The 26,612-nt window shown below is 41.7% G+C and overlaps 1 protein-coding gene across 2 annotated transcripts in view; it reads right to left on the reverse strand.

The window, feature by feature from the left end:
• PLXNA2 (plexin A2) overlaps positions 1 to 26,612 on the reverse strand; it is a 545,151-nt gene that overhangs the window by 99,876 nt on the left and 418,663 nt on the right. For both annotated transcript variants that reach the window (XM_070745594.1, XM_070745595.1), the window contains one exon: positions 1,820 to 1,937. In XM_070745594.1, the coding sequence (XP_070601695.1) occupies positions 1,820 to 1,937 (118 nt within the window). The remainder of the gene's footprint in view (positions 1 to 1,819; positions 1,938 to 26,612) is intronic.

Below are 26,612 nucleotides of genomic sequence, written 5' to 3' on the forward strand. Positions count from 1 at the left end.
TCATTCCTCTCTTACTCTCCCCTTTCATAAGTTTCCTTGCTTCCTTCCTCTGTTCCTGTCCCTTCCCCCTTTCTTTCTTTCTTTCTTTCTTTCTTTCTTGCTCTTTTTCTTTCTCTCTTTTACCTTCCCTTCCTCTATTTCTTCTTTTCTTTCTCCTTCCCACCTTCTTCCCTCCCTCCCTCCCTTCACTCATTCCTCTCTTACTCTCCCCTTTCATAAGTTTCCTTGCTTCCTTCCTCTGTTCCTGTCCCTTCCCTCTTTCCTTCCTTCCTTCCCACCCTCCATCCATTCATTCACCCATTCCTCTCTTGATCGCTTAAAGCCGGTCCCTGGTGCAAAAAGGGTTGGAGACCTCTGTCCTACAGAATTGGGTGGCAGAGAAGTTGAACATATGTAAATTTAAAAGTTTAAGAAAGTTTACAAGTTAAGTGAAAGAAACTTCATTATTCATTTATATGTACATGTACATTTCTTCATTAAAAACATGTCTTTCTGCATAATTTAGACTAACTTTGTGAGTTTTTTGAGGGCTGGAACCAATTAAAATTATTTACATTAATTCCTATGGGGAAAAGTCGTTCGAGATAAGAGCTGCTCGACTTAAGAGCCCAGGTCCGGAACGAATTAAACTCGTATCTCGAGGTACCACTGTATGAATAAAAAAGTTCATAATTAAATAACAGAAGAACAGAATGATTGTTTCAGGAATGGAAAACCACAAAAATAAACTCTGGATTAAACATACTAATGGAAACTCTATTGAATTAGCATTAATTTGTTATTTAAATGGAAAATACTTTCACATTAAGGAAAGATGGATGATAAAAAGAAAATGGGACAAGGTGTGGGGGAGGAGGGAGGGGCAGAGAGTTTGTTTTTACTAGCCAAATAAAATTATTCCATAGTGCTCTAATATATACATAATATAATGGAAGGTGGCAGTTCCATAGATTAATTCCAGCTAATTAAGTTCCATTGTAATAAAGGTTCATATTATTCTTTCCAGACTGAAAATGAAGGATAGCACAAATGATCTCAAACATGTTGCATTGCCTAGTATATCTCAGAAGATATTAAAAAAAATAAAATAATTGTAGTTAAAACCACATTTTGTCAAAGAAATTACCTAAAGCATTTAGTGCTAAAATGCTTCCTCCTTGGTGAGACTGTGTCATGATTTCATGAGCCAAGAAATTTAAAAAAAATAAAGCTTGTGTCAAACAATGTAAGAATTGTATATCAGTATATGGCTATGTATTTCAGCCAGTGCAAGCAAAATCAAATCTAATATAGCCACTGGCAAATAATTATGCCATAACTCAGAATTAGGGGGAAAAAACCCCCCAACAACCTCACATACCATTGGCTTCAATTACTATTATTTGAATAGAATATCTTCACTTTCACACAATGTGAACATTTTAATGCCAAAAAGGGAAGTGAGCAATTTATTTTATTTTCTCATTTATTCATTGCGATTAATGGATTTGATTTATATTTCACTTTTCTTTCTAGGGAACTGGCTTTGAGGTGAGGCATCTGCAGTTATTCATTGTTGGATAAATTTTCATTATGATTACTGAAAAAGAGTTGAAGATAAGTAAAGTGACTTAAAGAGGTAAATTATGTTTATCGGCCATATAAAATACCACATTGGACATACTCTAATTTGAACTTATTAATGAATGGTTTAAGTACTCTGGACCCTGACGGTTCTTCTTTATCTGGTAGAAAGAGAAAAGACTATTTTGTGCACTGATTTGCACTCTTGGTCTATGTTTATCAATCAAGTAACAAGAATGGCTTGTAGGGTACTTACCACGAATGTGTAATGTTGTGCAGACTTGGCCACAAATTCTGATTTGCATTCTCCAATACAGAGGAGTGCAGGCCCAGAGCTAATGTCAGGCTCAGCTTGCCCCATTTCACACACAATTCTGAAAATGCAAAATCCATAGTGAGTTCTTTAATAAGGAAAAAAATACTATTATATATATGCACATTGTTCATCCCGTAATAGTATGGCTGATGCTCTCGTCTGATGAATGAGCTAATTTTAAAGAGGGTTGGGTTTTTTTGCTATGTGGTAATTTAACAGAAGAGAAAGTCAGAATTAGATACAATTATTGCAAGCTGTAAAGTTGAGTGGAAAGCAAAGTACAAATGGCAAATGCATTATACTATTGAAAAGAAAGTGCAAAGTCCTTGAAGCAATGGATGAGGTCAATAACTGGAACAGCTCTCATTGTAGGGCACAGTTTAATCAGCAATAGGCACAGAAACTCTAATAACATATGATAGATTTGTCACATTTGTCCACATTAGAATGTTCTAATAGTGATGAGAGAATGAGTTAAATTGACATAAAGCAATAATATTTTGAGATAAACAGTGAATATGACACAGAGAAGAAAAGAGAATACACTAATTTTCTAACAGGCAACTGTGGTATGAACATAAATGAATGGTCCTCCTTCTCTCAGCTTCTCTTTACTAAATACCTTGAAAAAAATGGGACTGTGGCCATGTGCATTAGCATCTATGCTTGAATGGCAGATAAATAGACAATATATACAGTATATAGATTCCTCCAAAAATTACAGGTATACATGTATATCCTGAATGTGTTTAAGTGTACATGTAGTGTGTCTGGATTTGTAGTTTTATATTACCTAATAAGCTTGAAGCCACAGGCATTCAGGATTGGTCACCATAATTGTACAAACTGAAGAGAAACATGAAAAGTGAATGTGTGTTTCTGTTTCCTAAGGGCTTCCTTGCTATTGTGTTTTTCTGTTTCTGATGATAGTTAATTAAACATGCTGTGTGTCAACAGGAGACTTATGCTTTCAGACTCAAGGAACATAATAATAATATTTCTTTCTACTATGGATAGTCCTGAAAGTAAACTAATCATTTCACAACTGTATGGAAGTTACAATAGCAGAGACAGATTAACAGAGTTGGAAGATGTTCTGTCCGGCCTGGTTAATTATCAGTAATTAATCCCCGATGAAGACTCGAAAGCAAAGTCACTAGGTATATTTGTCTATTTACAAAGAAGCATGCTGGAAACAGCAATGAAATCATAGGAATGTCACTCCGACTGCCAAAAATGCACCATTGTTGACCTTCTGCACCGAGGTTTCCCATAATCCTCCCTTTTGTACTATCAGTGATGACAAGCTGTGCATAGAAGTATTCAACGCCTAGATCTACATTGCTGGAGATATTCTTGTCTCCCTCTCATTTTCTTATCCTAGCGTCTAATATTGAGTCCACAATATCCCCCTCCTCATCTGACTCAAACATTACCACAGCTGGGGGTTCTGCACTCTCTGGAAGTTGTTCCCCAGTCTCTAACTCTCCCTCACCTTCACTTTCTGATTTCTCTGGTAAAAACACCGGCATATGATACCCAAATGGACCCGGTTCATTCTCCTCAAAGTCCGTGATCAAAGGAGCCAAATATGAGCCAACCACAATAGAAAGAACCTTACAACTAGTCCAACTCCCTGCCCAAGCAGGAGATCCTACATGGGTCTTTACCTAGGATCGAACCTGTGAGCAAGAGCTCCACCTCAGCAGCTATAGTAAAAATGACTTCAAATTGGTCCTCACACTTGCAATTGTTACAGTATCCCCATGGTCATTTGATAAAAATTTGGGTGGCAACTGGCATGCACGTATAATGGTTACAACATTCTGGAGTAATAATTGCCATACTTGCTAATCTGCTTTTAAATAAGCAAAATCGACAGGGTAGCCAGATTATCTTAATGACTGCATGAATCATTTAACAACTGCAATGATTCACTCACTTAATAACTGCCTTACTTAGCAACAGAAATTCTGATCCCAATTGTGATCATAAGTCTTATTCAATATTATACTGTATCATCCCATTAAAGTTTATATAAAGTTTATACTGTACTCAGTTTTGTGTGCTTACAATATCATTCTGATGAAATCCATTCTATTTTAACCTTGGAAAAGAAAGCATAATAACAGGCTTTATGTCAGAAATAGACAAAGAATAAGACTTATAGGGGAGAAATTGTGAACTGAGGACAGCTCTGTTAAAAGTTGAGTTTACAATTACTGCAAAATTTAAAAAAAGGTGAATAAACCAGTTCTTTGCAATTTGTATCTGGATGAGCACTTGAAATGATCCACAAGCGTTCCATAAAAATACTTCTTTTGAGGAAGCAATCTCTGGCAAGTTTAGAGTTCTGGGAGATGAAGGAATAGCCAACTTTTTTCACAACCCATGATTGGTGCCTTCAAAAAGACATTGGCTTTACATACTTCTTTTAAAATCAATTTTGAGAATTTCTTGTTAAGAGGTTTTCAGCTACCAGGAACCTTGGGATTGACAAGTTTTAAAGCACTGGATGAGTTTCTACACTCAACTTTACAGCATGTATTGAAACTATGGAGTGGGATCAATCTCTCTATGCGGCGTGACATGCAAAGTCATGGAATCAATCATAAACCAATCAATATCATCCACCTAGAAACTAACAACCTACTCTCTAACAAACAATTTGGTTTCAGAAAAAAATATCTTGTAACCTGCAACCTTCAGTGTAAGGACATATGGACTACACATCTCAATCAGAGCAAATCAATAGATGAAATTTACATTGACTTCTGTAAAGCCTCTGACTCAGTGGTTCATGACAAACTACTTTTAAAACTGAAATCCTACAGCATCTTAGGATCCCTATGTGGCTGGATAACTGCATTTCTATCAAACAGACAACAAATTGTCAAAATAGGGAGTGCCATGTCTAATCCTGTTTCAGTTAGCAGTGGCATACCCCAAGGCAGCATAGTAGAACCAACATTCTTCATACTCTATATAAATGACCTTTACGATCACATTACAAGCAACTGTGTTCTCTTCGCCGATGATGTAAAACTTTTCAGCACCACTGATAACACAGCTACCCTCCAAAAAGACCTTGAATATTGTGTCTGAATATTCAACATCTGGCAACTCCAAATCTCAACCAAAAATGCTCTGTCCTACACTTTAGCAAGAATCAGAACACCAAATACAAGCTGAATAAACAAGACCTTATAGACAATCCTCACTCTGTAAAAGACCTTGGAATACTCATATCAAATGACCTAAGTGTCAAAGCCCACTGCAGCAATATCGCCAAAAAGCGATTTAATTTAAATTTAATTTAAATTAATTTATTCGATTTCTATGCCACCCAATCCCATAGGACCCAGGGTGGCTTACAACAATAAAAAATAATACAATAGTACAATAATAAAAAGAAGTCAAAAATCAACAATAGATCAAAACCCATTATAACCCTAACAAACCCATTATAAAAAACCCAAAAAATCAATCTAACAAACATACATACCAATCAAATGTAATTCAGGCATGTCTGATGTTAGAGTTCACAGCCCCTAGGCCTGTCAACAAAGCCAGATCTTAACAGCTTTTTGAAAAGCCAGTAGAGTGGGAACAGTGCAAACGTCAGGGGGGAGTTGTTCCATACAGCCGGGATGGCAACAGAAAAGGTCCTCCCCCACGGTCCCACCAACCTACATTGTTTAGTCGATTGGACCTGGAGGAAGCCGATTCTGTGTGATCTAATAAGCCTTGGGGAGGTATCTGGCAGGAGACAGTCCCGTAAATAGTCAGGCCCTAAGCCATGTAGGGCTGTATAAGTGATAACTAACACCTTGAATTGTGACTGGAGACTAATCGGCAGCCAGTGCAGCATGCGGAGTGTTGGTATTTTAGGGGCATACCGAGGTACACCCATAACAGCTTGCGCAGCTGCATTCTGGACTATCTGCAGTCTCCAAACACTCTTCAAGGGTAGCCCTATGTAGAGAGCATAGCAATAGTCAAGACGGGAGGTAATGAGGGCCTGAGTGACTGTATGCAAGGCCTCCTGGTCCAAATAGGGCCATAATTGGTACACCAGGCAAACCTGGGCAAAGGTCCCCCTGGCCACAACCGAAAGATGGTGCTCAAGATTTAGCTGTGGATCCAGGAGGAAATCCAAGTTACGAATCCTATCTGAGAGGTCAAAACCTCCCCCCCAGAGCAATGGACAGATACATGGAACAGTCCTTTGGAGGGAATGCCCAGAGCCACTCTGTCTTGTCTGGGTTGAGCTTAGCTTCTGCTCCAGTAATCTCACACTACTAATCAGAGCATACAAAACTTTCATCAGACCAATCCTTGAATACAGCTCATCTGTCTGGAACCCACACCGCATTTCGGACATAAACACTTTAGAAAATGTCCAGAGATACTTTACTAGAAGAGCCTTCCACTCCTCCACTCGCAACAGAATACTCTACGCAACCCTAGACTTACAATCCTAGGTTTAGAAAACTTAGAACTACGTCGCCTTAAACACGACCTAAGCATAGCCCATAAAATCATCTGCTACAATGTCCTTCTTGTCAATGACTACTTCAGATTCAACCACAACAACACACAAGCCCACAACAGATACAAACTTAAAGTAATCCGCTCCAAACTTGACTTCAGGAAATACAACTTTGGTAACCAAATAGTTAATGCATGGAACTCACTACCTGACTCTGTAGTATCATAATGTAACCCCCCCAACTTTACCTTTAGATTATCCACTGTTGATCTCAGCGTGCCTACCGGCCCCTGTCCTAATATTTCTCTCTTACTTGTATCATGTATATAAACATTGTTATCTTTGTATACTACTAATATGTACTTGACATAAATAAATAAATAAATAAATAAAAATAATAATAAATAGTATGTGTGTGGTGTGATGGACTAAGGTGAAATGGTATTTTCTCAGGAAGGAGGGGGTTGAGACAGGAAGTTAGAGACAGGAAACAATACACCCTGGAGATAAGTCAGAGAAAGAAGACTTAGGATAGCCCTCCCTAGAATCTCTCAGGATATATAGGTTAGGGAAGAGTAGCAAAAATTTAGTTTGCCAAGATTTTGAACTTTAGTTGGTTTGATCTCTGTCTTTCTAAGCTTGGCCTGAGAATTTCAAACCTTACAGAAAAAAAGTTTTAAATACAAATTTAAACTTAAAATAATATTTTGAATTAACAGCAAAAGGGTAATTAGATCTTTAAAAGTTACAAGCAGACTAAAATAGTTTTGAAATATGGTTTTGTAATTAATTATAAGAATCTTTCCAGTGGGAAAATGTTTGTTTTGAATTCTGTTAAGAAAATGATGATATTCAACAGCACAATCGTATAATTAGCAAATCCTTTAGTGCCCTAGATTCAATTAATTTGCCCCTAGAGATTTAAATTCATTCGGGCTAAATAGGTATTCCCTAGCTATGTTTTTTTCATTAATGTTAAACTCTAGTCCTACTCCCTTTCTCTTTCTCTTGAGTAGTTGTGTTTTTTATTTGGTGCCTGCTAACATTTTGCCATACTCATTAAGCAGCTGGTAAAATGATTTGTTTTCTTTATTCCTTCCTTTGTTTTCCTTTTATTTGAACACATCCAGACTTTTATTACAAATACTATTTTCTTACTATTAGCAAATTTTACGAAACTGAGTTCATTTTGAGCGTTAGACTAATATCATTTCTACAATTCTAGACTATTTTTTTTTTCTTCCTTCCATTTTCCTGTTTGTTTTTGTTACCAAATCTCCATTAAACTTTTTGCAGTCATATTGGGCTTTCTCTGCTAGTTTTTTCCTCCTTATCGAAATTGCTTGCACTTTTAGTGTATACTTTTGAAAGAGTTTTCTCCAATCTGAGGCTCCTTTCCCCAACAATTTATCATAATATGGATGGCATCACTTTCATTTTCTGAAGGCACAATGACATAACAATCTTATCCAACCTGGGTGCTTTCCAGTAACTCCTTTCAATTCCTAGACCTTTTTTTAAAGGTCTCTACAACAATATATATTTTTTAATGCTTTGCTATCTTTGAATAAAAACATCCACTGACTAGTATAAAATTAAAGATGGCACATTAATTCCTATGGATCATCTAATCTGAGATAGAAATACTAATTCATGCCAGGCAAAGAATTACAGATAAACCTGTTAGGAAATTGTGCTTTTGGAAGAGTCAAGGGGTCTGATTACTTTGTTAAGTGGCTCTTTACCTATATTAACCTAATTGCCATTGATATATAGCAAGGACAAAGTACGGTAAATCAATACTGTCTCAGAATCCAACCTGCCCACAGAATCCTTATAAGAAGCCTTTTATCTGGATTCAACTTGAAAAAGCAGCTGATCCTTGCTATTATCTGCCCAGGATAAATGTTCTAATGATGTTAAGAATCTTTGAAAGCTTGAAAGTACTAATTGGAGTTGTGATTATAAAATCGGGGTTTCCTAGTATCATCAAAAGAGGATAATTTTAATAATCCCCGTCTAAAAATAAAATGAAACACTATGGCATATAAAGTATAATGGCTAAGCAGCCTATTCTTAACTCTAGCTTATGATGGCATTAGTGCACAGCCCCAAGCTATTACAGTAATAATATTACTTTGCTCTTCTATAGAATCTTTTATATGAGGATCAAAATGTACTTTATAAGTGCTAGGACTTCTATACCACTTCAGGCAGGAACAACAGATAAACATAGCTTTTCTGCTTTTTGAGAAGAGACAACCAAGATGGTTAGCAATTTTGTGATTTGCCTAAAATAAATTAGGAACAAAATCTCCCACAATAGCTATATGTATCTACTGCTCCCTTGAGCCAGAATCCCTGAAATCATAAATTAAATTGTGAATATTTGGTAGGATTAGAGCTTTGGCCTCCAACTATTTCACTTACTTTTTCAGGCAAAAGGCAAGCAACGAAAAAAATCTAGGGTTTCTTCCTTCCATGACCTTATTATTAACTCCTCTATAATTATTAGCATTTAGCAATGATATTTTCTTTAATGTAGAATTGTTACAGCATGAAATCAAGTGTAGCAGAATAGAACAGAACAGAAAGAAAGAAAGGTAGATCAGATTTCCCCAAGAAAAAAAAGAAGTGTGTATTCATTTGTGTGGTAGCTATGGGAAAATGATACATTTCTCAGAAGAATGGAATCAACAATTTATAGAGCGAACAATCTATAAAAGGAGATATGCAACCTCCTAGGAGCAAAGATCAAAGATGTGACTGAGGGGCTTACTAAACTAATCATGGACCATTATCCCATTCTCCTCTTTCATGCAGGGAATTATATGCTACAATGTCCTTCCTGTCTACAACTACTTCAGCTTCAACCACAACGCATGAGCACACAACAGATACAAACTTAAAGTAAACTGCTCCAAACTTGACTGCAGCATATACGAATTGAGTAACTGTGTACTCAATGCATGGAATTCACTACCTGACACTGTAGTATCATCACCTTACCCCCAAAATTTTACCCTTAGACTATCCACTGTTGACCTCACCTGATTCCTAAGAGGTGAGTAAGGGGAGTGCATAAGTGCATCAGTGTGCCTACTCACCTGCCAAATCAACTAACCCTGAAAATAGATGGCGCTGTCCTACGAGTCTACGGAGAGGGGCGGCATACAAATCTAATAAATAATAATAATAATAATAATAATAATAATAATAATTAATAATTTTCTCTTCCTAGTATCATGTATATAAATCTTGTTATACTTTGTATACTACAAATACATACTTGACAAAATAAATCAATAAATAAACAAAATAATAAAAAGAATGATCCAACGAAGAGTCTTAGTGCCTTTGGAAGATGCCAAGAAAAAAGATGGGAAGACTGCATGGAAAGAGGTTCTAATACAAGAAAACAGAAGTATAAGCAGTGCATAGAGAAGGACAGTCTTCTGTCCAGTATGCCCTTTAGTGAAAAGCTCCAGGAGCTCTGGCATCCATGGGGTGAGGTGGTTTCATATCTGTCAAAAAAGTATAGCAGTGGTAGCAGCATAATCAAATCTCTGTCCCTTTGTATATGTATACAATTTAAGGAACAGGTTTAAGCCTCTCTGTGCTCCCTTTGACTTTCTCCTTGTCATAGATGTTATGATGTAAAAGGAAAGGCTAATTACTATGCAGATTACTATACATAGAGTATAGTATCGCTACAATTGTCATTTTTTACTTTCTAGCAGTACTCCTTTACCTTTTATTAATCTTTTCCCCTGTGGAACTGGTAAGATTACATTTCAGAAAGTGCCATAAATAAACAAGGAAAGTGCCATAAATAAACAAGGTACCTCTTTGCTTATGAGTTGTTGCCAGAGCAGCAGTAAGCTACTACAGAATACACAATTATTCTGTGGAAAACTCTGCCATGCCATTCTGTGATGGCCGCTATTATAAATAGCTCTCAGCAGATTTAACATTGACCATAAGAAATATCTCTGTTGGCCTTTAGAAACACAAAGGCAGAGCTTCTCTCTATTTACCGAGAGCACTTTCACTGGCACTGTTTCACTCCACTTTAATTCCAAAGTTTCTCACAAATCAATCTGCAACTGACCTTCTGTTATCTTTTCTTCTGCTGGAGTTGAATATAGTGAACAGGCAAGAGAACCCCACGAACTCCTCAGTTCTTTCTGCAACTGACTAATAGGAGTGTTCAAAACAGAACTCAAGCAGTGCCCAGCCCTTTGAGCTTCAAAAGTCTCACACTCTCACTCCACACAGTCTAAAAAGAATTGCATTGCCAGAACATATTCACAATGTTGGTACATGTTGCAATGAGTCTGCAATGGTACATGAGTCTTTGGAGAGGGGCGGCATACAAATCTAAGTAATAAATAAATAAATTTTAAAAAAATAACAAAAACAATAAATAATTGTTACAGAGAGGTTAAGTTATAGCGAATCATAGGATCATGGGACTGGATAACTCAAAAAGTTCTATAAGTAGTTCTCAAGTTTTGACTAGTTGCTTAGCGACCATTTGAAGTTACAACAGACACCCCCACGTATGACCCAGTTCTGAAGTTCCCCCCTCATAACTGGCCCACATTTATGGCTGTTTGCAGCATCCTGTGCCATGTGAATTAATGTATGTTATTGGCAAAAGCCAGTGTTTACTTCCAGTTTTCAGCAAAAATGCTTCATAGTGAACAATAGGTTCACTTTGTTCACAAGTCTACGGAGAGGGGCGGCATACCAATCTAATAAATAAATTAATTAATTAATTAACATATTGATAATATTTGTTTAATAACCACAGGCTCCATTAGGGTTGTAATTTGAACACTATCTATATTTAACCCTCTTTTGTTTTATGGAAAAGATTCTGCTAACTGTGAATGCCCACCCAACTACTTGCCAACCCTTCCCTCCTTGCACTCTGCATGTTACTGCTACTGCTGCTACTGCTATGTTTTTGGTACCTTCTGATTTATGTTCTGCATATTCTGAATACTCTAAAACTAGGCAAGCAATAGAAGAGGAGCACAACAGATGCCGAAGCTACTGCAAAGTTTAAGAAGAACCCCCCCCCCCTCTGTTCCAGTAACCTTCACTGATGGACATGGAAACGATGCCTACTGCATCCAAGGGTCCTATGACTGTCACGTGCCTGGGAAATGCCTGACCGGTATTGAACCATTCTATTGTTGTTCTTCGATTAATAGATTTTCTGTTATTCTGTTTTCTTTACGTAGCTGACACAAAAACAATGGCTGCAATGGCATGGTAAAAGTATAGATACATCTAGGATATATTTACTTCATGCTTAGAAAAGGAAAATGTAGGCAAAACAGCACAAATGTGAAGCACAAAAAGGACCCTTGAGTTAATTTATTCAGGTGCAAATTTCAGAGCCCCCCAGAAAGAAAGGAGAGAGAGAACTGATGAACCATCTCCTCCCATTTTGAGAATGGAACACGAGAATGGTTAAGATATTTTCTCTTAGCATACAGATGATAAACTGAGAGCAATATTTGCAGGGCAGAAAAGAAAGGAAATAACATTTCAAAAATAAAACCCATATTCCCCTTGCTGCCAAGAGAAGTGTGTCTCTGTAAAAAAAGAGAAAAAAAGATAGAGAAGAAGCTCACTAAAAAAATGTAGTTGGGTTGTTTATATTAGATGCATCTTTACCTTTACCTTTAGTTCAGATTCTGTAGGAATTCCATTTTGCAAGAATACATTTGAAAAAGTTAGGAAAAGACCAGTCCTATCCTAATGTTGCATAGAGCACCCAAATTCCTAAAATTGGCCCCAGTCAAGCCCATGCTTTCTGTGTCATTCCCCCCCCCCCATTTTTCGACATCCTGCCTGTAATAAAATGGATTTTAGTTCACAATTTTGCTACATAAACATAGAGTTTACAGTTCAAGAAATCCTTCGTTGTCTTTTGCCGACAGAGACTAACCCAGCTATGCTTCCGCTAATGCTTTTAGTTAATGCAAACACATCATACAGTAGTCTTTCTTTTCTTTCCTGCATAGATGAGCATAATCCTCCTTTCAATACGTTCACTCCCCCTTCCTCTCCCCACCCTGCCATGGAAAAAACAAATAAAATAAGGAACAAATACAAGGATACGTGTCACCGGGGAAGGGGTTATTTGCCTGTCTTTTGTTACACACCTGTTTTCTAATTTTTTTTAGCTGACATTTTTCTTAGGGAAATAAATGAATTGACTCCTGCAGAGGCCTATTTGGATTAAACTGCTGTCACTGCCTTGCATGCTTAACAAATGGATGCCTGCATCTGGCAGCATGGCTGGATGCATTCCAATCGGAGTGGGGAGGATAATGAACGTAAACCGCAAGGTTGTTCTGAAAGAAAGTGGCTTAGCAAAACAGGAGGCCAGACCTGGGCAGAAAATAAAATGCTGAATAAATAAACATTTTAAAGGTCCTTAAACTAAAAGTCCAGTTTTTTCCCACTCTGAGATGGGTATAACCTAGACCACTGGGGTGCCACTGAATTTATACTAGTCAAGAATCTGGCTCGACAAGTACAGGGTTCTCACTGTACAGTGCAGTGGAATAAGAAAGAAGGAAATGTCAGGAATTTAGAATCATGCGGATCGTTGTGCTGGAAGCTGCCTTCAGAAGTCATCCGGGAACTGATTAATCAAGGGTTAATTAAGCATAAACTATTGCTAACATATGCTTCCTCCACCCCAACCATGTGCCTTATGGGTCATGTTGGCACTTTGAAAAGAAGCAGAAGATTGTTAAGGATGTCTAGAAGCAAGAAAGAGAAGTAGAATGCCGCCAGGGAAACAGTAGCCCCGTTTCAAAATGGTCATGCACACTGAGATCACATCAAGTAGAATGCAGTAAACTAGAACAGTATATTAGTTTTAATATGCAGCAAAAGAGATGGGAAATTTCAGGCTCACATTGCTACACAAAGCAATGGTGCTAAAAGTATACCAGAACATTTCACTTTGCAGTAACATGCACGCATGTGTGCACATGTGCACACACCCAAAGGCACACTTATTTTAGAATTTTATTTGCAGAATTGCTTCCTATCCTGTGCATTCTATTAAAAGTCATTGGTTTTATTGTTTTGCATGTTAGATTTCATCTTGACATTCGTGCATACATCTTATATGAAAAAAAGAAAAGCTGCATTAAATCAGAGTAGGCATGCTTTTTTGAGCTAATGACTCAAAATTGGATATCCGTGGTAAAAAACTAAATGGATGAAAGCTGAACTTAACCAAAGAGAGGGAAAAATAATGTTGAACCAAATAAACAAATCAATAAATAAAATATCTTAGTATGTGGGTGGAAACAAGGCAAAAGCAATTATTGGCTAGTAGGAAAAGAAGAAACAACTTCGCTGGATCCATGAAAAGAACATCAGTCTTTCCTGGTTAATACATAACTTTTCTGAAAGAAAAGATGCCATAGTACTAACATTATGGAAATCTGTTCATATATAATTTATACTTTGTTTGATGGTTATAAGCATGGAACTTGTTTATGCCACTGTTAGTGATGAAGAGTTAAGCTTAGATTTCAAGTAGGGGTACAGTGATTCCTCGATTTTCGCGGGCTCGATCTTCGCGAAACGGCTATACCACGGTTTTTCAAAAAATAATAATTTAAAAATAGTCCGCGTTTTTTTTTCTACACCACGGTTTTTCCCGCCCGATGATGTCATACGTCATCACCAAACTGACGTCTGCCATTGCTGATTGGCCGAAATCTCGGCCAATCAGCTTTGCCATCGCAAAAAAAAGCAAAAATTTCACCCAACTGCTGATGGACAGAAATCTCGGACAATCAGTGTTGTTTGCCCAGCGTGCTTTGGAACTTTTGGAACTTGTTAAGACTTGTTGGAAGATTGCTCCTAAACGTTGCACGCGGAGCGGAGGCGGCGACGCTAAAAAGAGCAGGAAGATGCTGACAATTAAGGAGAAAATTGAACTTTTGGACATGCTGAAAGAAGGACGCTCTTATGCAGATGTTGGTCGGCATTATGGGATCAACGAATCGAGTGTGTGATACATTCGGAAAGACGAAAAGAAGATAAGGCAAACTTCTCTGATAACATTCAACAAGGCTGCAAAAAGAATGGTGACGCCTAGAAACAAACGCCTTATGAAGATGGAAGCTGCTTTGTCCGTGTGGGTACAAGACTGCCGCAAAAAGAGCATTGCTTTGGATACCAGCACCATACGGACAAAGGCACAGCAACTGTACACCCGTCTTGCAAACACAGAAGGAGGCGATGCAGATGAGGGAAACGCAGGTGAGGGCTGGGGTTTTTTATTCTGTCATTATTTAAGTGCTTTTACCATACAGTACTGTATGCTTTCATTCAAGAGTCACTTCTCTCTCCCTTTCCTGTCATTCTCTGCAGATGAAGGTGCTGGTGAAGGTGCTGATGACTCTGAAGACCCCCAGCCATCAACATCTTCTGCTTCTTCAGCCCCATCCACATTCACAGCAAGCAAAGGGTGGTTCGAGAAATTTCAACGGCGCTATGGCCTGAAGAGTGTGTCATTGCATGGAGAAGCTGCCTCAGCAGATACAGGTGCAGCCGAAAAGTACGTCCAGGGCACGTTTAAAGACCTAATTGAAGAAGGGAGCTACCTTCCAGAACAGGTGTTCAACATGGACGAAACAGGCCTGTTCTGGAAGAGGATGCCTTCATGGACTTTCTTGATGCAAGATGAAGCCAAAGCTCCTGGCTTTAAGGCCCAGAAAGATCGGGTAACTTTGATCATGTGTGGGAATGCAGCAGGCTTTTTAATGAAGCCAGGGCTAATTTATAAGTCACGAAATCCAAGAGCACTCAAGAACAGAAATAAGAATGCATTGCCAGTGTACTGGATGCATAATCCTAAAGCATGGATTACAAAAGCCCTCACGCGGGACTGGTTTCATCAGTGCTTCATCCCACAGGTGAAGGATTATTTGGCTGGCAAAGGACTCAATTTCAAAGTGCTTCTCCTAATGGACAATGCTGGAGGCCGTGATGACCTGGCACATGAACATGGTGGGGTACAAGTCAAATTTTTGCCACAAAACACCACATCGCTTATCCAGCCGATGGATTAAGGTGTTATCCGCGCATTTAAGGCACTGTACACGCGCAATTCCCTTGGAAGTATCGTGGAAGCAATGGATGCTGATGAAAACTTCACATTGAAGGCCTACTGGCGTCAGTACACGATTGCATCGTGTCTGAAGAACATTCAGAATGCCTTAATGGATATGAAGTCACAGACAATGAATGCCTGCTGGAAGAAATTGTGGCCAGAAGTGGTGCATGATTACAAGGGATTTGCTCCCGAAGAAATTCAACATGCTGCAGTCCAGAAATCTGTGAAGCTGGCACAGGCACTGGGTGGAGAAGGCTTCGTTGACATGACTCCAGATGAAGTCAATGGTTTGCTTGATGAGCATGGCCTACCGCTGACAGACAAAGATCTGGAGGAGCTGACCAGGTCAGTGAGTGAAGAAGAGGAGGAAGAGGAAGCTGAACAAGCTGAGGAAGAAGAAGATGTTGGCCTAACGCTTCAGCGGCTTGCAGAACTGAACAGAGCTGCTGCACATGTCCAACGCATGGTGGAACTTTGGGATCCCAACATGACTCGCTCTATACACTTTAAGGCCTCCCTTGACAACACCTTTGCACCATACAGAGCCATGTTAGCCCAGAAAAAGAAAATGCGCCAACAACTGCCCATAACTATGTTTGTCACGAAAACCAAGCGGTCTGTCACACCATCACCTGCAGCGTCCATTGTAGAAGTGCCCGATGAAATGGTGATAGAAGAAGATCCCGAGTTATCCTAGTTATGCTAACCCACCCACCCCCAAAAAATGTAAATAAATATTGTTATCATTTATAACTATCAGGATGACTAAGTGTCTTATTCAATGTGTACAGGTACAGGTAGAGGTAATGGGAAGGGGAAATGGTAATTTATGGGTTAAAAGTGTTGGGACTGATTGGCATACAGAAGAATGAATGAATGACTGAGTGAATGAAATTCAAACACAGGTGAGGGCTGGGGGGTTTTATTCTGTCATTATTTAAGTGCTTTTTAAGAAAGGAAGGAGGGAGGGAAGGAGGGAGGGAGGGAAGGAAGGAGGGAAGGAAGGAGGGAGGGAGGGAAGGAAGGAAGGAAGGAGGGAAGGAAGGAAGGAGGGAAGGAAGGAGGGAGGGAGGGAAGGAAGGAGGGAAGGAAGGAGGGAGGGGAGGGAGGGGAGGAAGGAGGGAAGGAAGGAAGGAGGGAAGGAAGGAAGGAGGGAAGGAAGGAGGGAAGGAGGGAGGGAAGGAAGGAGGGAAGGAAGGAGGGAAGAAGGGAGGGAGGGAGGGAAGGAAGGAGGGAAGGAAGGAGGGAAGGAAGGAAGGAGGGAAGGAAGGAGGGAGGGAGGGAGGGAAGGAAGGAGGGAAGGAAGGAGGGAGGGGAGGGAGGGGAGGAAGGAGGGAAGGAAGGAAGGAGGGAAGGAAGGAAGGAGGGAAGGAAGGAGGGAAGGAAGGAGGGAAGGAGGGAGGGAAGGAAGGAGGGAAGGAAGGAGGGAAGAAGGGAGGGAGGGAGGGAAGGAAGGAGGGAAGGAAGGAGGGAAGGAAGGAGGCAAGGAAGGAGGGAGGGAAGGAGGGAGGGAGGGAAGGAAGGAAGGAGGGAAGGAAGGAGGGAGGGAAGGAAGGAGGGAGGGAAGGAGGGAGGGAAGGAAGGAGGGAGGAAAGGAAGGAGAGAGGGAAGGAAGGAGGGAGGGAAGGAAGGAGGGAAGGAAGGAAGGAAGGAGGGAAGAAAGGAGGGAGGGAAGGAGGGAGGGAAGGAAGGAAGGAGAGAGGGAAGGAAGGAGGGAGGGAAGGAGGGAGGGAAGGAGGGAGGGAAGGAAGGAGGGAAGGAAGGAGGGAAGGAGGGAGGGAAGAAGGGAGGGAAGGAAGGAGGGAAAAAGGGAGGGAGGGAGGGAAGGAAGGAGGGAAGGAAGGAGGGAAGGAAGGAAGGAAGGAGGGAAGGAAGGAGGGAGGGAAGGAGGGAGGGAGGGAAGGAAGGAAGGAGGGAAGGAAGGAGGGAGGGAGGGAAGGAGGGAGGGAAGGAGGGAGGAAAGGAAGGAGAGAGGGAAGGAAGGAGGGAGGGAAGGAAGGAGGGAAGGAAGGAAGGAGGGAAGAAAGGAGGGAGGGAAGGAAGGAAGGAGGTAGGGAGGGAGGGAAGGAAGGAGGGAGGGAAGGAAGGAAGGAGAGAGGGAAGGAAGGAGGGAGGGAAGGAGGGAGGGAAGGAGGGAGGGAAGGAAGGAGGGAAGGAAGGAGGGAAGAAGGGAGGGAAGGAAGGAAGGAGGGAGGGAAGGAAGGAGGGAGGGAGGGAAGGAAGGAGGGAAGGAAGGAGGAAGGGAAGGAAGGAAGGAAGGAAGGAGGCGGCATTCTAAAAGCCGAGAAGCCGTTGCCGCCAGCGCTGCTGCAGGAGGACTCGTGCCCCAAGAAAGCCGGTGAGAGGGGCAAATTGGGCGGGCGGGGGGGTAGCGGCGAGGAGGTCGGAGGCGCTGGGTGGGTGGCCGACATTAAAAGCAATCATTGCCAGCCTCCGCACTTTCGTCGCTCCCCGCCTTCAACTTCAAGCCCTTGCGCGGCCATGGAAAAAGGGCGCGCATGCACAGATGGTGTTTTTACTTCTGCGCAGCTACTTCGCGGAAAATCGATTTTCGCGGGAGGTCTTGGAACGTAACCCCCGCGAAAATCGAGGGATCACTGTATTTCTAGATTCTCAGTTGGAGTCAGTTGAGGTTGATAGAGAAGGGCAATTGGGGAGATATTTGAACAGATATTAAATTGAAAGGTGAAATGGAATTGACTAAGGTTGAAAGGAAAGTTAGATTAGCTAGCAGTTCAGGAAGTTTAACGATAGTACTCTAAAATGAGCCAGGTTAAGGGAGAAACTGATATTTTATACTTACACAATTGTTTTAATATGAAACTGATTGCTTTTGTGATTGTCTCTCATTGCAAATAGACCTACAGAAGTCATCCCAACTACACTTAAAATATGTCATTACAAATGGTACAAATAATCATGACATTTGATAACTGTCACTTCTGCATTATCAGTAAAAGCTGCTTGTTGCTGAAAACTATATATTGGAATTCTATGCAACTGACTATATCTATAAAAAGAAAGAAATTCCATTAAAGAAGAAATATCATTTTACTGTAAAATCCTGTAAACAGAAAAAAACATATCTTGGAATATAACTAAGCAGTAACAGATAAGGATCTGGTTAAGAGAAAAAAACATTTACAACAAATAAAAGGGTAAGATCATCTGAGTTGCTATAGATTTTGCTGAAATAATAGCACCAAGAAGCTACTTTCTAGATCAGAGGTGTCAAACTGGCCGCCTGCAGGCTGGATGTGTCATGCTCAGGTCATTCCCATCCCAGCCCAACAAAGGGGAAAAAATTGTGAAACGTCATGGGACTGCAATGTGATGCCACAAGTTTAACACCCATGTTCTAGATCAAAGTTATTCATAAAATATAAACATTTAAATGTTTTAACATTAAATGGAAATACCAGGCGTATGTTGTATACATAACAACATTTCAAGAGCAAGGGCCAGGAATAAATGTTTTGGCATGGGGATTAAATGTTACATAAACATATGAAATACATTCCAGCATAAGAAAATATTCAAAACACCTGCCAGGTAAGGCTGTTAAGGATACAGGGTCTGTTGAACTGAGACCTGGAAAAAAATCACTATTGAAAACCCAATAGAAATATAACTTTATCCTCTTACAGTACTGTTACAATATCCTATAAGTGAGCTGATAAACTGAGTCACCCAAAATAGGGCCATTGTTAAGCTAAAATAATAGATAAAGGAATAGCATAGATGCAATTCTGATTATAATGTAAATAGATTAGCTGCTGCTTCTTAATCTCCCAACTGCAGAACTTCAGAAGATAAGGATTTAGGGGTAGTGATTTCTGATAGTCTCAAAATTGGTGAACAGTATGGTTAGACAGTAGGGAAAGCAAGTAGAATGCTTGGCTGCACAGCTAGAGGTATAACAAGCAGGAAGAGGGAGATTGTGATCCCCTTATATGGAGCGCTGGTGAGACTACATTTGGAATACTGTGTTCAGTTCTGGAGACATCCCCTACAAAAAGATATTGATACAATTGAACGGGTCCAAAGACGGGCTACAAAAATGGTGGAAGATTTTAAGCATAAAACTTATCAGGAAATACTTAATGAACTCAATCTGTACAGTATAGGAGGACAGAAGGGAAAGGGGGGGACATGATCAAAACAAAAAAGAGCTGGAGTGGCGCAGCAGGTAGAGTGCTGTACTGCAGGCCACTGAAGCTGACTATAGATCTGTAGGTCAGCGATTCATATCTCATCACCGGCCCAAGGTTGGCTCAGGTTTCCATCCTTCCGAGGTGGGTAAAATGGGGACCTGGATTGTGGGGGCAATACATTGGCTCTGTTAAAAAGTGCTATTGCTAACATGTTGCAAGATGCCCTGAGTCTAAGGAGAAGGGTGGCATAAAACTCAAACAAACAAACAAACAAAAATATGTTAAAGGGTTAAATAAGGTTCAGGAGGGAAGTGTATTTAATAGGAAAGTGAACAAAAGAACAATGGGGCACAATCTGAGGTTAGTTGGGGGAAAGATCAGAAGCAACGTGAGAAAATTTTATTTTACTGAAAGAGTAGTGGATGCTTGGAACAAACTTCTAGCAGATGTGGTTGGTAAATCCACAGTAACTGAATTTAAACATGCTTGGGATAAACATATATCCATCCTAAGATAAAATACAGGAAAAAGTATAAGGGCAGACTAGATGGACCATGATGTCTTTTTCTGCCGTCAATTTTCTATGTTTCTGTTTCTACTTGAAACTAATTATCTTTGGAATCTGGGTTCAATAAAAGTGGACATCATGTTTAGTGGGGCTAGAATGATCTAAAGACCCAAAGCTTCCTGGATTAGAAGTGGGAGATTGAGATCTTGTCTGTCAGAGGAGGATAGTCGAGATCTCAAACTCTCATTTTTAATCCAGGAAGCTTTGGGTTTTTAAATCTCATACATACTTGCCTCAGAGGTGGGTTCCTACCAGTTCAGACTGATTCTATAGAACCGTTAGTAACTTGGAGGCCTGGGTCGCTTGAACTGGCAGCAACCCAGGCCTGCAACACTCCCGTGCCAATTCTCTCAATGGTGCCATAGGCCAGTGATTTTCAAACTTTTTTGAGTCACAGCACATTTTTTACATTTACAAAATCCTGGAGCACACCACCAACCAAAATGACACAAAATGACATTCTAACACCATGCATATTATACATGTAGTTAATAATATAATTTCTAAATGTATTTATACTCACTTAGTGTGAAACCTGGGCCTGTTTTGATGAACAGAAAAGAGATATCCTGGCAGGAATGGTAGAAAGACACACACGAAGCTCTTCCTCAACAGTTCTCAGTCTCTCTATCTGTTTTTAGTTTTTATCGGAGTCAAGCTTGAGAAGCTCAGCTCACATAGATATGTGGTTGAAAACGGGAGCAACGTCAAAACAGCTTTGTTAGCCAGAATGGGGAACTCCTTGGAAACAGATAACCAAAAACTGTCCAAAGGAAGATCAGAAAACTTTAGCTTTAAACCACGATCTTGTTTCAGTTCAAAGAGTTCCCCTTGCTCCTTTAAAGTCATGTCCTTTCCAGACATAACCAGCTGAGGCTGAGGCTTTACCTAGTAGTGCAACATTTCCCTCCAGTCCTGACTAGGATTAGAAATCGGGACCATGGGGAGGAGTAGCAGCTTCAACTACTCGCCGCAGCCACACAATGACAAGTGTGCAGCAGCCTGAGCGGGGACCTTCCTGGGTATGGATGAGAGGCAGCGTTCCCTATAAGCTACACGCGTGTGCGCGCGCTCCAAAATACCCCCCCGTGCAGCCTTTTCCTCGGGCGCGCGCTCCCCATCCCCCTGCCAGCCTGCGGGGCGACGGGCGGGGAGGCGCGGGCAGTAGAAGGGAGCCGCGGCTGCCCTGCCTCTCCATGGTGCCTCCGGCTCCCTCGCGCTCCTGGCCTCTTGGCCCTGCCCCCCGCCCATCCGATCCATCCCCTCTCCTCCTCCACCACCTCCTGCCTTGGGCGAGACTTCTCTCGCGGCGGCGGTGGATGTGGCTTCGGCTTCTCGGGATGAAAGCACTCCCAGCCAGGGGGCTGCGAGAGGGGCGGGGCGGGCTTTCCCGAAACGGACGGAAAAAATCCTCTCTCGCAGCCCCCTGGCTTGGAGTGCTTTCGCTGCGAGAGAGGGCTTTCTCCATCTGTTTCTGGAATGCCTACCCCTCCCCTCTCGCAGCCCCTTCGCTGGGAGCGCTTTCGTCCCAGACTTCCAGCAAGGGGGCTGGATTTTGGTTTTGTTTTATTATTAATTTCTTTTAATAAAAAAAGAGAATGTTTTTCTTATTTATTTGTTTATTTATTTATGCTTCTATGCCGCCCAGTCCCAAAGGGACTGTCGTTCAGACACTATACTTTTCCGCTCACACCAAAAAAAAATTAGAGGGAACATTGATGAGAGGTGGCCTGTTATTGGTTCATCGCTAGTGGTCAGGATGAATCCTAGAAGGTGATTGGTCAGTGAGCGTTCCCTGTGCCTCCACTCTTCCTATCGCTGATAGCTGGAGGGATTGTGAGGGGAATGTTTATGTTTGGATGGAGGTGGCTGGCAATGGGCTGAATAAATAGCCTCCGCAGGTCGTATCCGGCATGCAGGCCATGGTTTGGGTTTCCCCATGGCACACCTGACCATGTTTCACGGCACACTAGTGTGCCACAGCACACTGGTTGAAAAACACTGCCATAGCCATTGCCATCTTGGGTTTGTTTGGGTATTTTTGCTTCTGCACATGCATAGAACCTTTTTTTTCAGTACAGTGTGTCCATGAGCAAAATGGAAGCGGCAAAATCCAGAACTCATTCCTGACTTGCCCTGCTAAACATGATGGACACTTTTATTGCACCCAGATTCCAAATATAATTATAGTTTGAACATAAGATACATGACTTAACTTTCTGCAAATTAGAGAAACAGCAGGAAGAGCATATAGGAGACCCTGGGGATATCTGATAGTCAATGCTGTGATTGCTTTTGTGGTTGATTGGCAATGCAAAAAACATCCACAAAGGGCATACTAAATTGAGTTGAAATGCTGCCAAAGACTACAGGACTCAGACTCTGCTATCTTGGATCTAGGTCCCACTGACTGATCCAACTTGTAAGTAAAATGAAATGAGCAGAAACTCACAATATTCTGCTGAAAGACTGATGACATGAAGGCTTGCCTGTCAATGCATCAGAGGAGCTGCCTGCGTCAGAAAAGGGATCTTGATCTTCCCTGATGTTGAAAATATGTTCTTATAGTTGTTTTGACTGTGCTTATGATAATGTGATGGATTAACGGAAGATGAAAACATGTAGGAACAAATGGCTCTGATAAACCAATTATGCCTAGGTTGCCAGTTTCTTAGCTGATCATAAGTCTTGAACCTGCTTTGTCTATAAGGTTTCCAGTGTTTTGGTGTCTACATCACATTTCTTCAGAGTGACCAAAGTATCATTTTTTCCATTCTGGTTAGTAATAACAAAATTTAATAAGTATTGAAACACATGTGGCTTTGAAAGGGAGAAGAACAAACTGAGAACAGGGTGTTGCCCATGGCATTAAAGTTATGCAAGTCAACACATATCCTGAAGCCTCACTACAGACTTTAGATCAATCATGGCAGGACTAATCTGACAAATTGTCTCCTTAACTCTGGAAGAAAAAAAGCATAGGTTGCTCCATACTAAAAATCTCCTTTAGGTATTGTAAGCAATTTTAAAAAGATAGATAGTTAAGATAAGACAGTTGAGATAAGAACTGCAGGGGTTGCAAACATGTCAATTTGCCTACATATTTCTCAGTTCATATTTGTAGAAAATCAAATTACTATCCCAATAATGATATGTGACCCTGTTGACTCTGAATATAGCCCATCATAATCAAATCCAGATTGCAGAAGGTAAAATAATAGCATGAGATCTTCATATTAGAAATAGTTTTTGCCTCTCCAGGTTTATTGATTTTCTGTCTAATTTTATCAAGAACCATGTGTATGAGCTCCAACCATTGCTTTAATTAGCAAAACTAGAGTTAGTAGTAGCAGCCTTGAAAGTATAAGAGCTAAAGCTAGTAGGGACAAAGGTAGAGTTAAGCTAAGGTTTCATTTTTGTCTGTAGCTTAACTGTACTTGACACTGTTTTTCCCCCCAAATTAAGCCAGGTATTTTAAGAATCTTGATTAATAATTGTTAGTTTAGAAAATCATAAGATTTCCTGAGAAGATTCTCTTTTCTAGTATCCTCTGAATGTTTTGGCACCCTTCTCTATTCTTATTCTTTATTGGCCAAATGTGATTGAACACCCAAGGAATTTGTCTTTGGTGCATATACTCTCAGTGTGCATAAAAGAAAAGATACATTTGTCAAGAATCATGAGGTAGAACACTTAATGATTGTCATAATAATATCTCCAAAGTTAAAGCAACTACACTAAGGACCCTGAGACTCTAAAACATCTTTTGAGGAACAACTCAATCTTTATTAATAAAAGAGAACCACCCTTTAGTCTTGGAATTATCCGTTATATTTAACACACTATTAAAAATATCCAGAAAAAGAAATATAGCAGAGGAAAACTACTCCATGGGTGACTTTTGGGAATCTTCTGAGGCAACTTTGGGACAAAGATTAACTTCTGCTATTTTTCAGACTTTTTAAAGAGAACAGTAAAATCAGCTTTTCTTTCCCACCTGCCAATTACATATCTCTCTTCTGTTTCAAGATGTGGAAGGCAGGAACATCAGAAGAGCCTGACAAGAGAGACATATACTGACTGAATAGGCTAATACGTGAAAAGGTCAACTTTATTGGCTTTTTTTCTTGGTAGTTGAGAAGCCAGGGAGTGATTCTGTTTCAGATTATTTGGGTTTGGGGAGGAACACTAGGAAGCTGGACAAGAGTCAGCCTTTTCATCCAGGAGCACAAGTTGGTTGTAAAGCCAAAAGAGAGAAAAAATTGGCATTTTATAGGTCAAAGTCATGAGCATCAGAAGCTCACTCAACGTTTTAAAACTTACTTACTTTCTTACTTATTTGTTTACTTATTTGTTTACTTATTTATTTAATTATTTACTCAACTCAGTCAGTCACTCAGTTACTCAGTTACTCAGTCACTAGCTCACTCACTCACTCACTCAAATTTATAAGCCACCCTTCTGCAGTGGAATCAATTAGGAAAAACGACAACAGAGTTGAGAATGGTGGATTGGAGAGTTCATTCAAAATTTCTTAAAATTTTCAAAATATAGAACAAGATACCATTAGCCACAACATAAGCGCCTAAAAAGAATAAAATTAACCTATTTGATAATAAACTGCATTTGGTACAAATTAAAATATGCATATTTTCATCTTAGGAAATGGCAAAAATGATACCTATTTTAGGCCTTTTCTATTCATATACAAGTATGTTTTACAAAAGCATGTAATTTTCCCCGTTACATCTCCCTTATAACAAATATAACTGAAGGAAATATATATTCTCACATGAAGAAGGACTGTTTCCAATTTATTGTGATAGCTATATACAGTGATCCCCCGCTCGTTGCGAGGGTTCCGTTCCAGGAACCCCCGCAACGAGCGGGTTTTCGCGAAGTAGCGCTGCGGAAGTACAAACACCATCTGCGCATGTGCAGATGGTATTTTTACTTCCGCAGCGCTAGCGAGGAGCCGAAGATTGAGGACTCAGCTCGGAAGCTGCACGGGTGTTTTAAAAGGTCTCCGCCGGCATGGGGGGCTTCTTAGCACCCCCCCAAACCCGAGTTGGGGGTTCGGGAGGTGGTAGGAAGCCCCCCATGCCGGCGGAGACCTTTTAAAACACCCGTGCAGCTTCCGAGCTGAGTCCTCAAGCCAAGCGCAGAAGTTAGCCTTGAATCCCTTTGAATCCCGCCGCTTCTGCTGGATACGGGCGATGGGGGGGCGAGCTGCCACAGCCCCTGGCTTCCGCGCTGCTTGTCCCACCCACCGCCCGTATCCAGCAGAAGCTGCTGGATTCAAAGTGCTGCTGGGAGCCGCAGGCGAAAGGAGCTCGGGCATCGGAGCGCGGCGCCAGGCATTGTTCTCCGGACCCCGCCCGCTCAGCCCCGCGGCGGCCCTTTCCCTCTCCAGGCTGCGGGCGGGGTCCGGAGAACAATGCCCGAGCTCCTTTCGCCTGCGGCTCCCAGCCCACCGCCTGTCCCCTGCTGCCTGGTTTAGCCAGGACACGAGCGGCGAAATGACTTGGAGGAATGTGAAGCTGAAACCATTCCTCCAAGTCATTTCGCCGCTCGTGTCCTGGCTAAACCGGGCAGCAGGAGACAGCCTTTGAGTTTTGGCTGCGGGGGGAGAAGTAGGACTTTCCTAACTCCCTCGCCCCGCAGCCAAAACTCAAAGCCTGTCTCCAACGCGCGCTACGATCTTCCGGGCGAGCCAGGCTCAGCGGATCAAGGCAGCCGCTTGGGCCGAGAGGAGCCGGCCTTGATCCGCTGAGCCTGGCTGGCCCGGAAGATCGTAGCGCGCGTTGGCGGATCAAGGCCGGCTCCTCTCGGCCCAAGCGGCTGCCTTGATCCGCTGAGCCTGGCTCGCCCGGAAGATCGTAGCGTGCGTTGGCTGCACCGGCGGCGAAATCGCTCGCCGCTGCAGCCAACGCGCGCTACGATCTTCCGGGCGAGCCAGGCTCAGCGGATCAAGGCAGCCGCTTGGGCCGAGAGGAGCCGGCCTTGATCCGCTGAGCCTGGCTGGCCCGGAAGATCGTAGCGCGCGTTGGCTGCACCGGCGGCGAAATCGCTCGCCGCTGCAGCCAACGCGCGCTACGAACTTCCGGGCGAGCCAGGCTCAGTGACGGAAGGCAGCCGCTTGGGCCGAGAGGAGCCGGCCTTGATCCGCTGAGCCTGGCTGGCCCGGAAGATCGTAGCGCGCGTTGGCGGATCAAGGCCGGCTCCTCTCGGCCCAAGCGGCTGCCTTCCGTCACCTGATTGCTCTTCGCCGGCGGGATGCAAAGTGCTGGGGTGGGGGAGTGTCCTGACAGCCCCCCCACCCAATGCTTCACCTCCCGCCGGGCAAGAGTGCT

This window comes from Erythrolamprus reginae, chromosome 3 (assembly GCF_031021105.1).
Source record: "Erythrolamprus reginae isolate rEryReg1 chromosome 3, rEryReg1.hap1, whole genome shotgun sequence".
Classification (NCBI taxonomy): domain Eukaryota; kingdom Metazoa; phylum Chordata; class Lepidosauria; order Squamata; family Dipsadidae; genus Erythrolamprus; species Erythrolamprus reginae.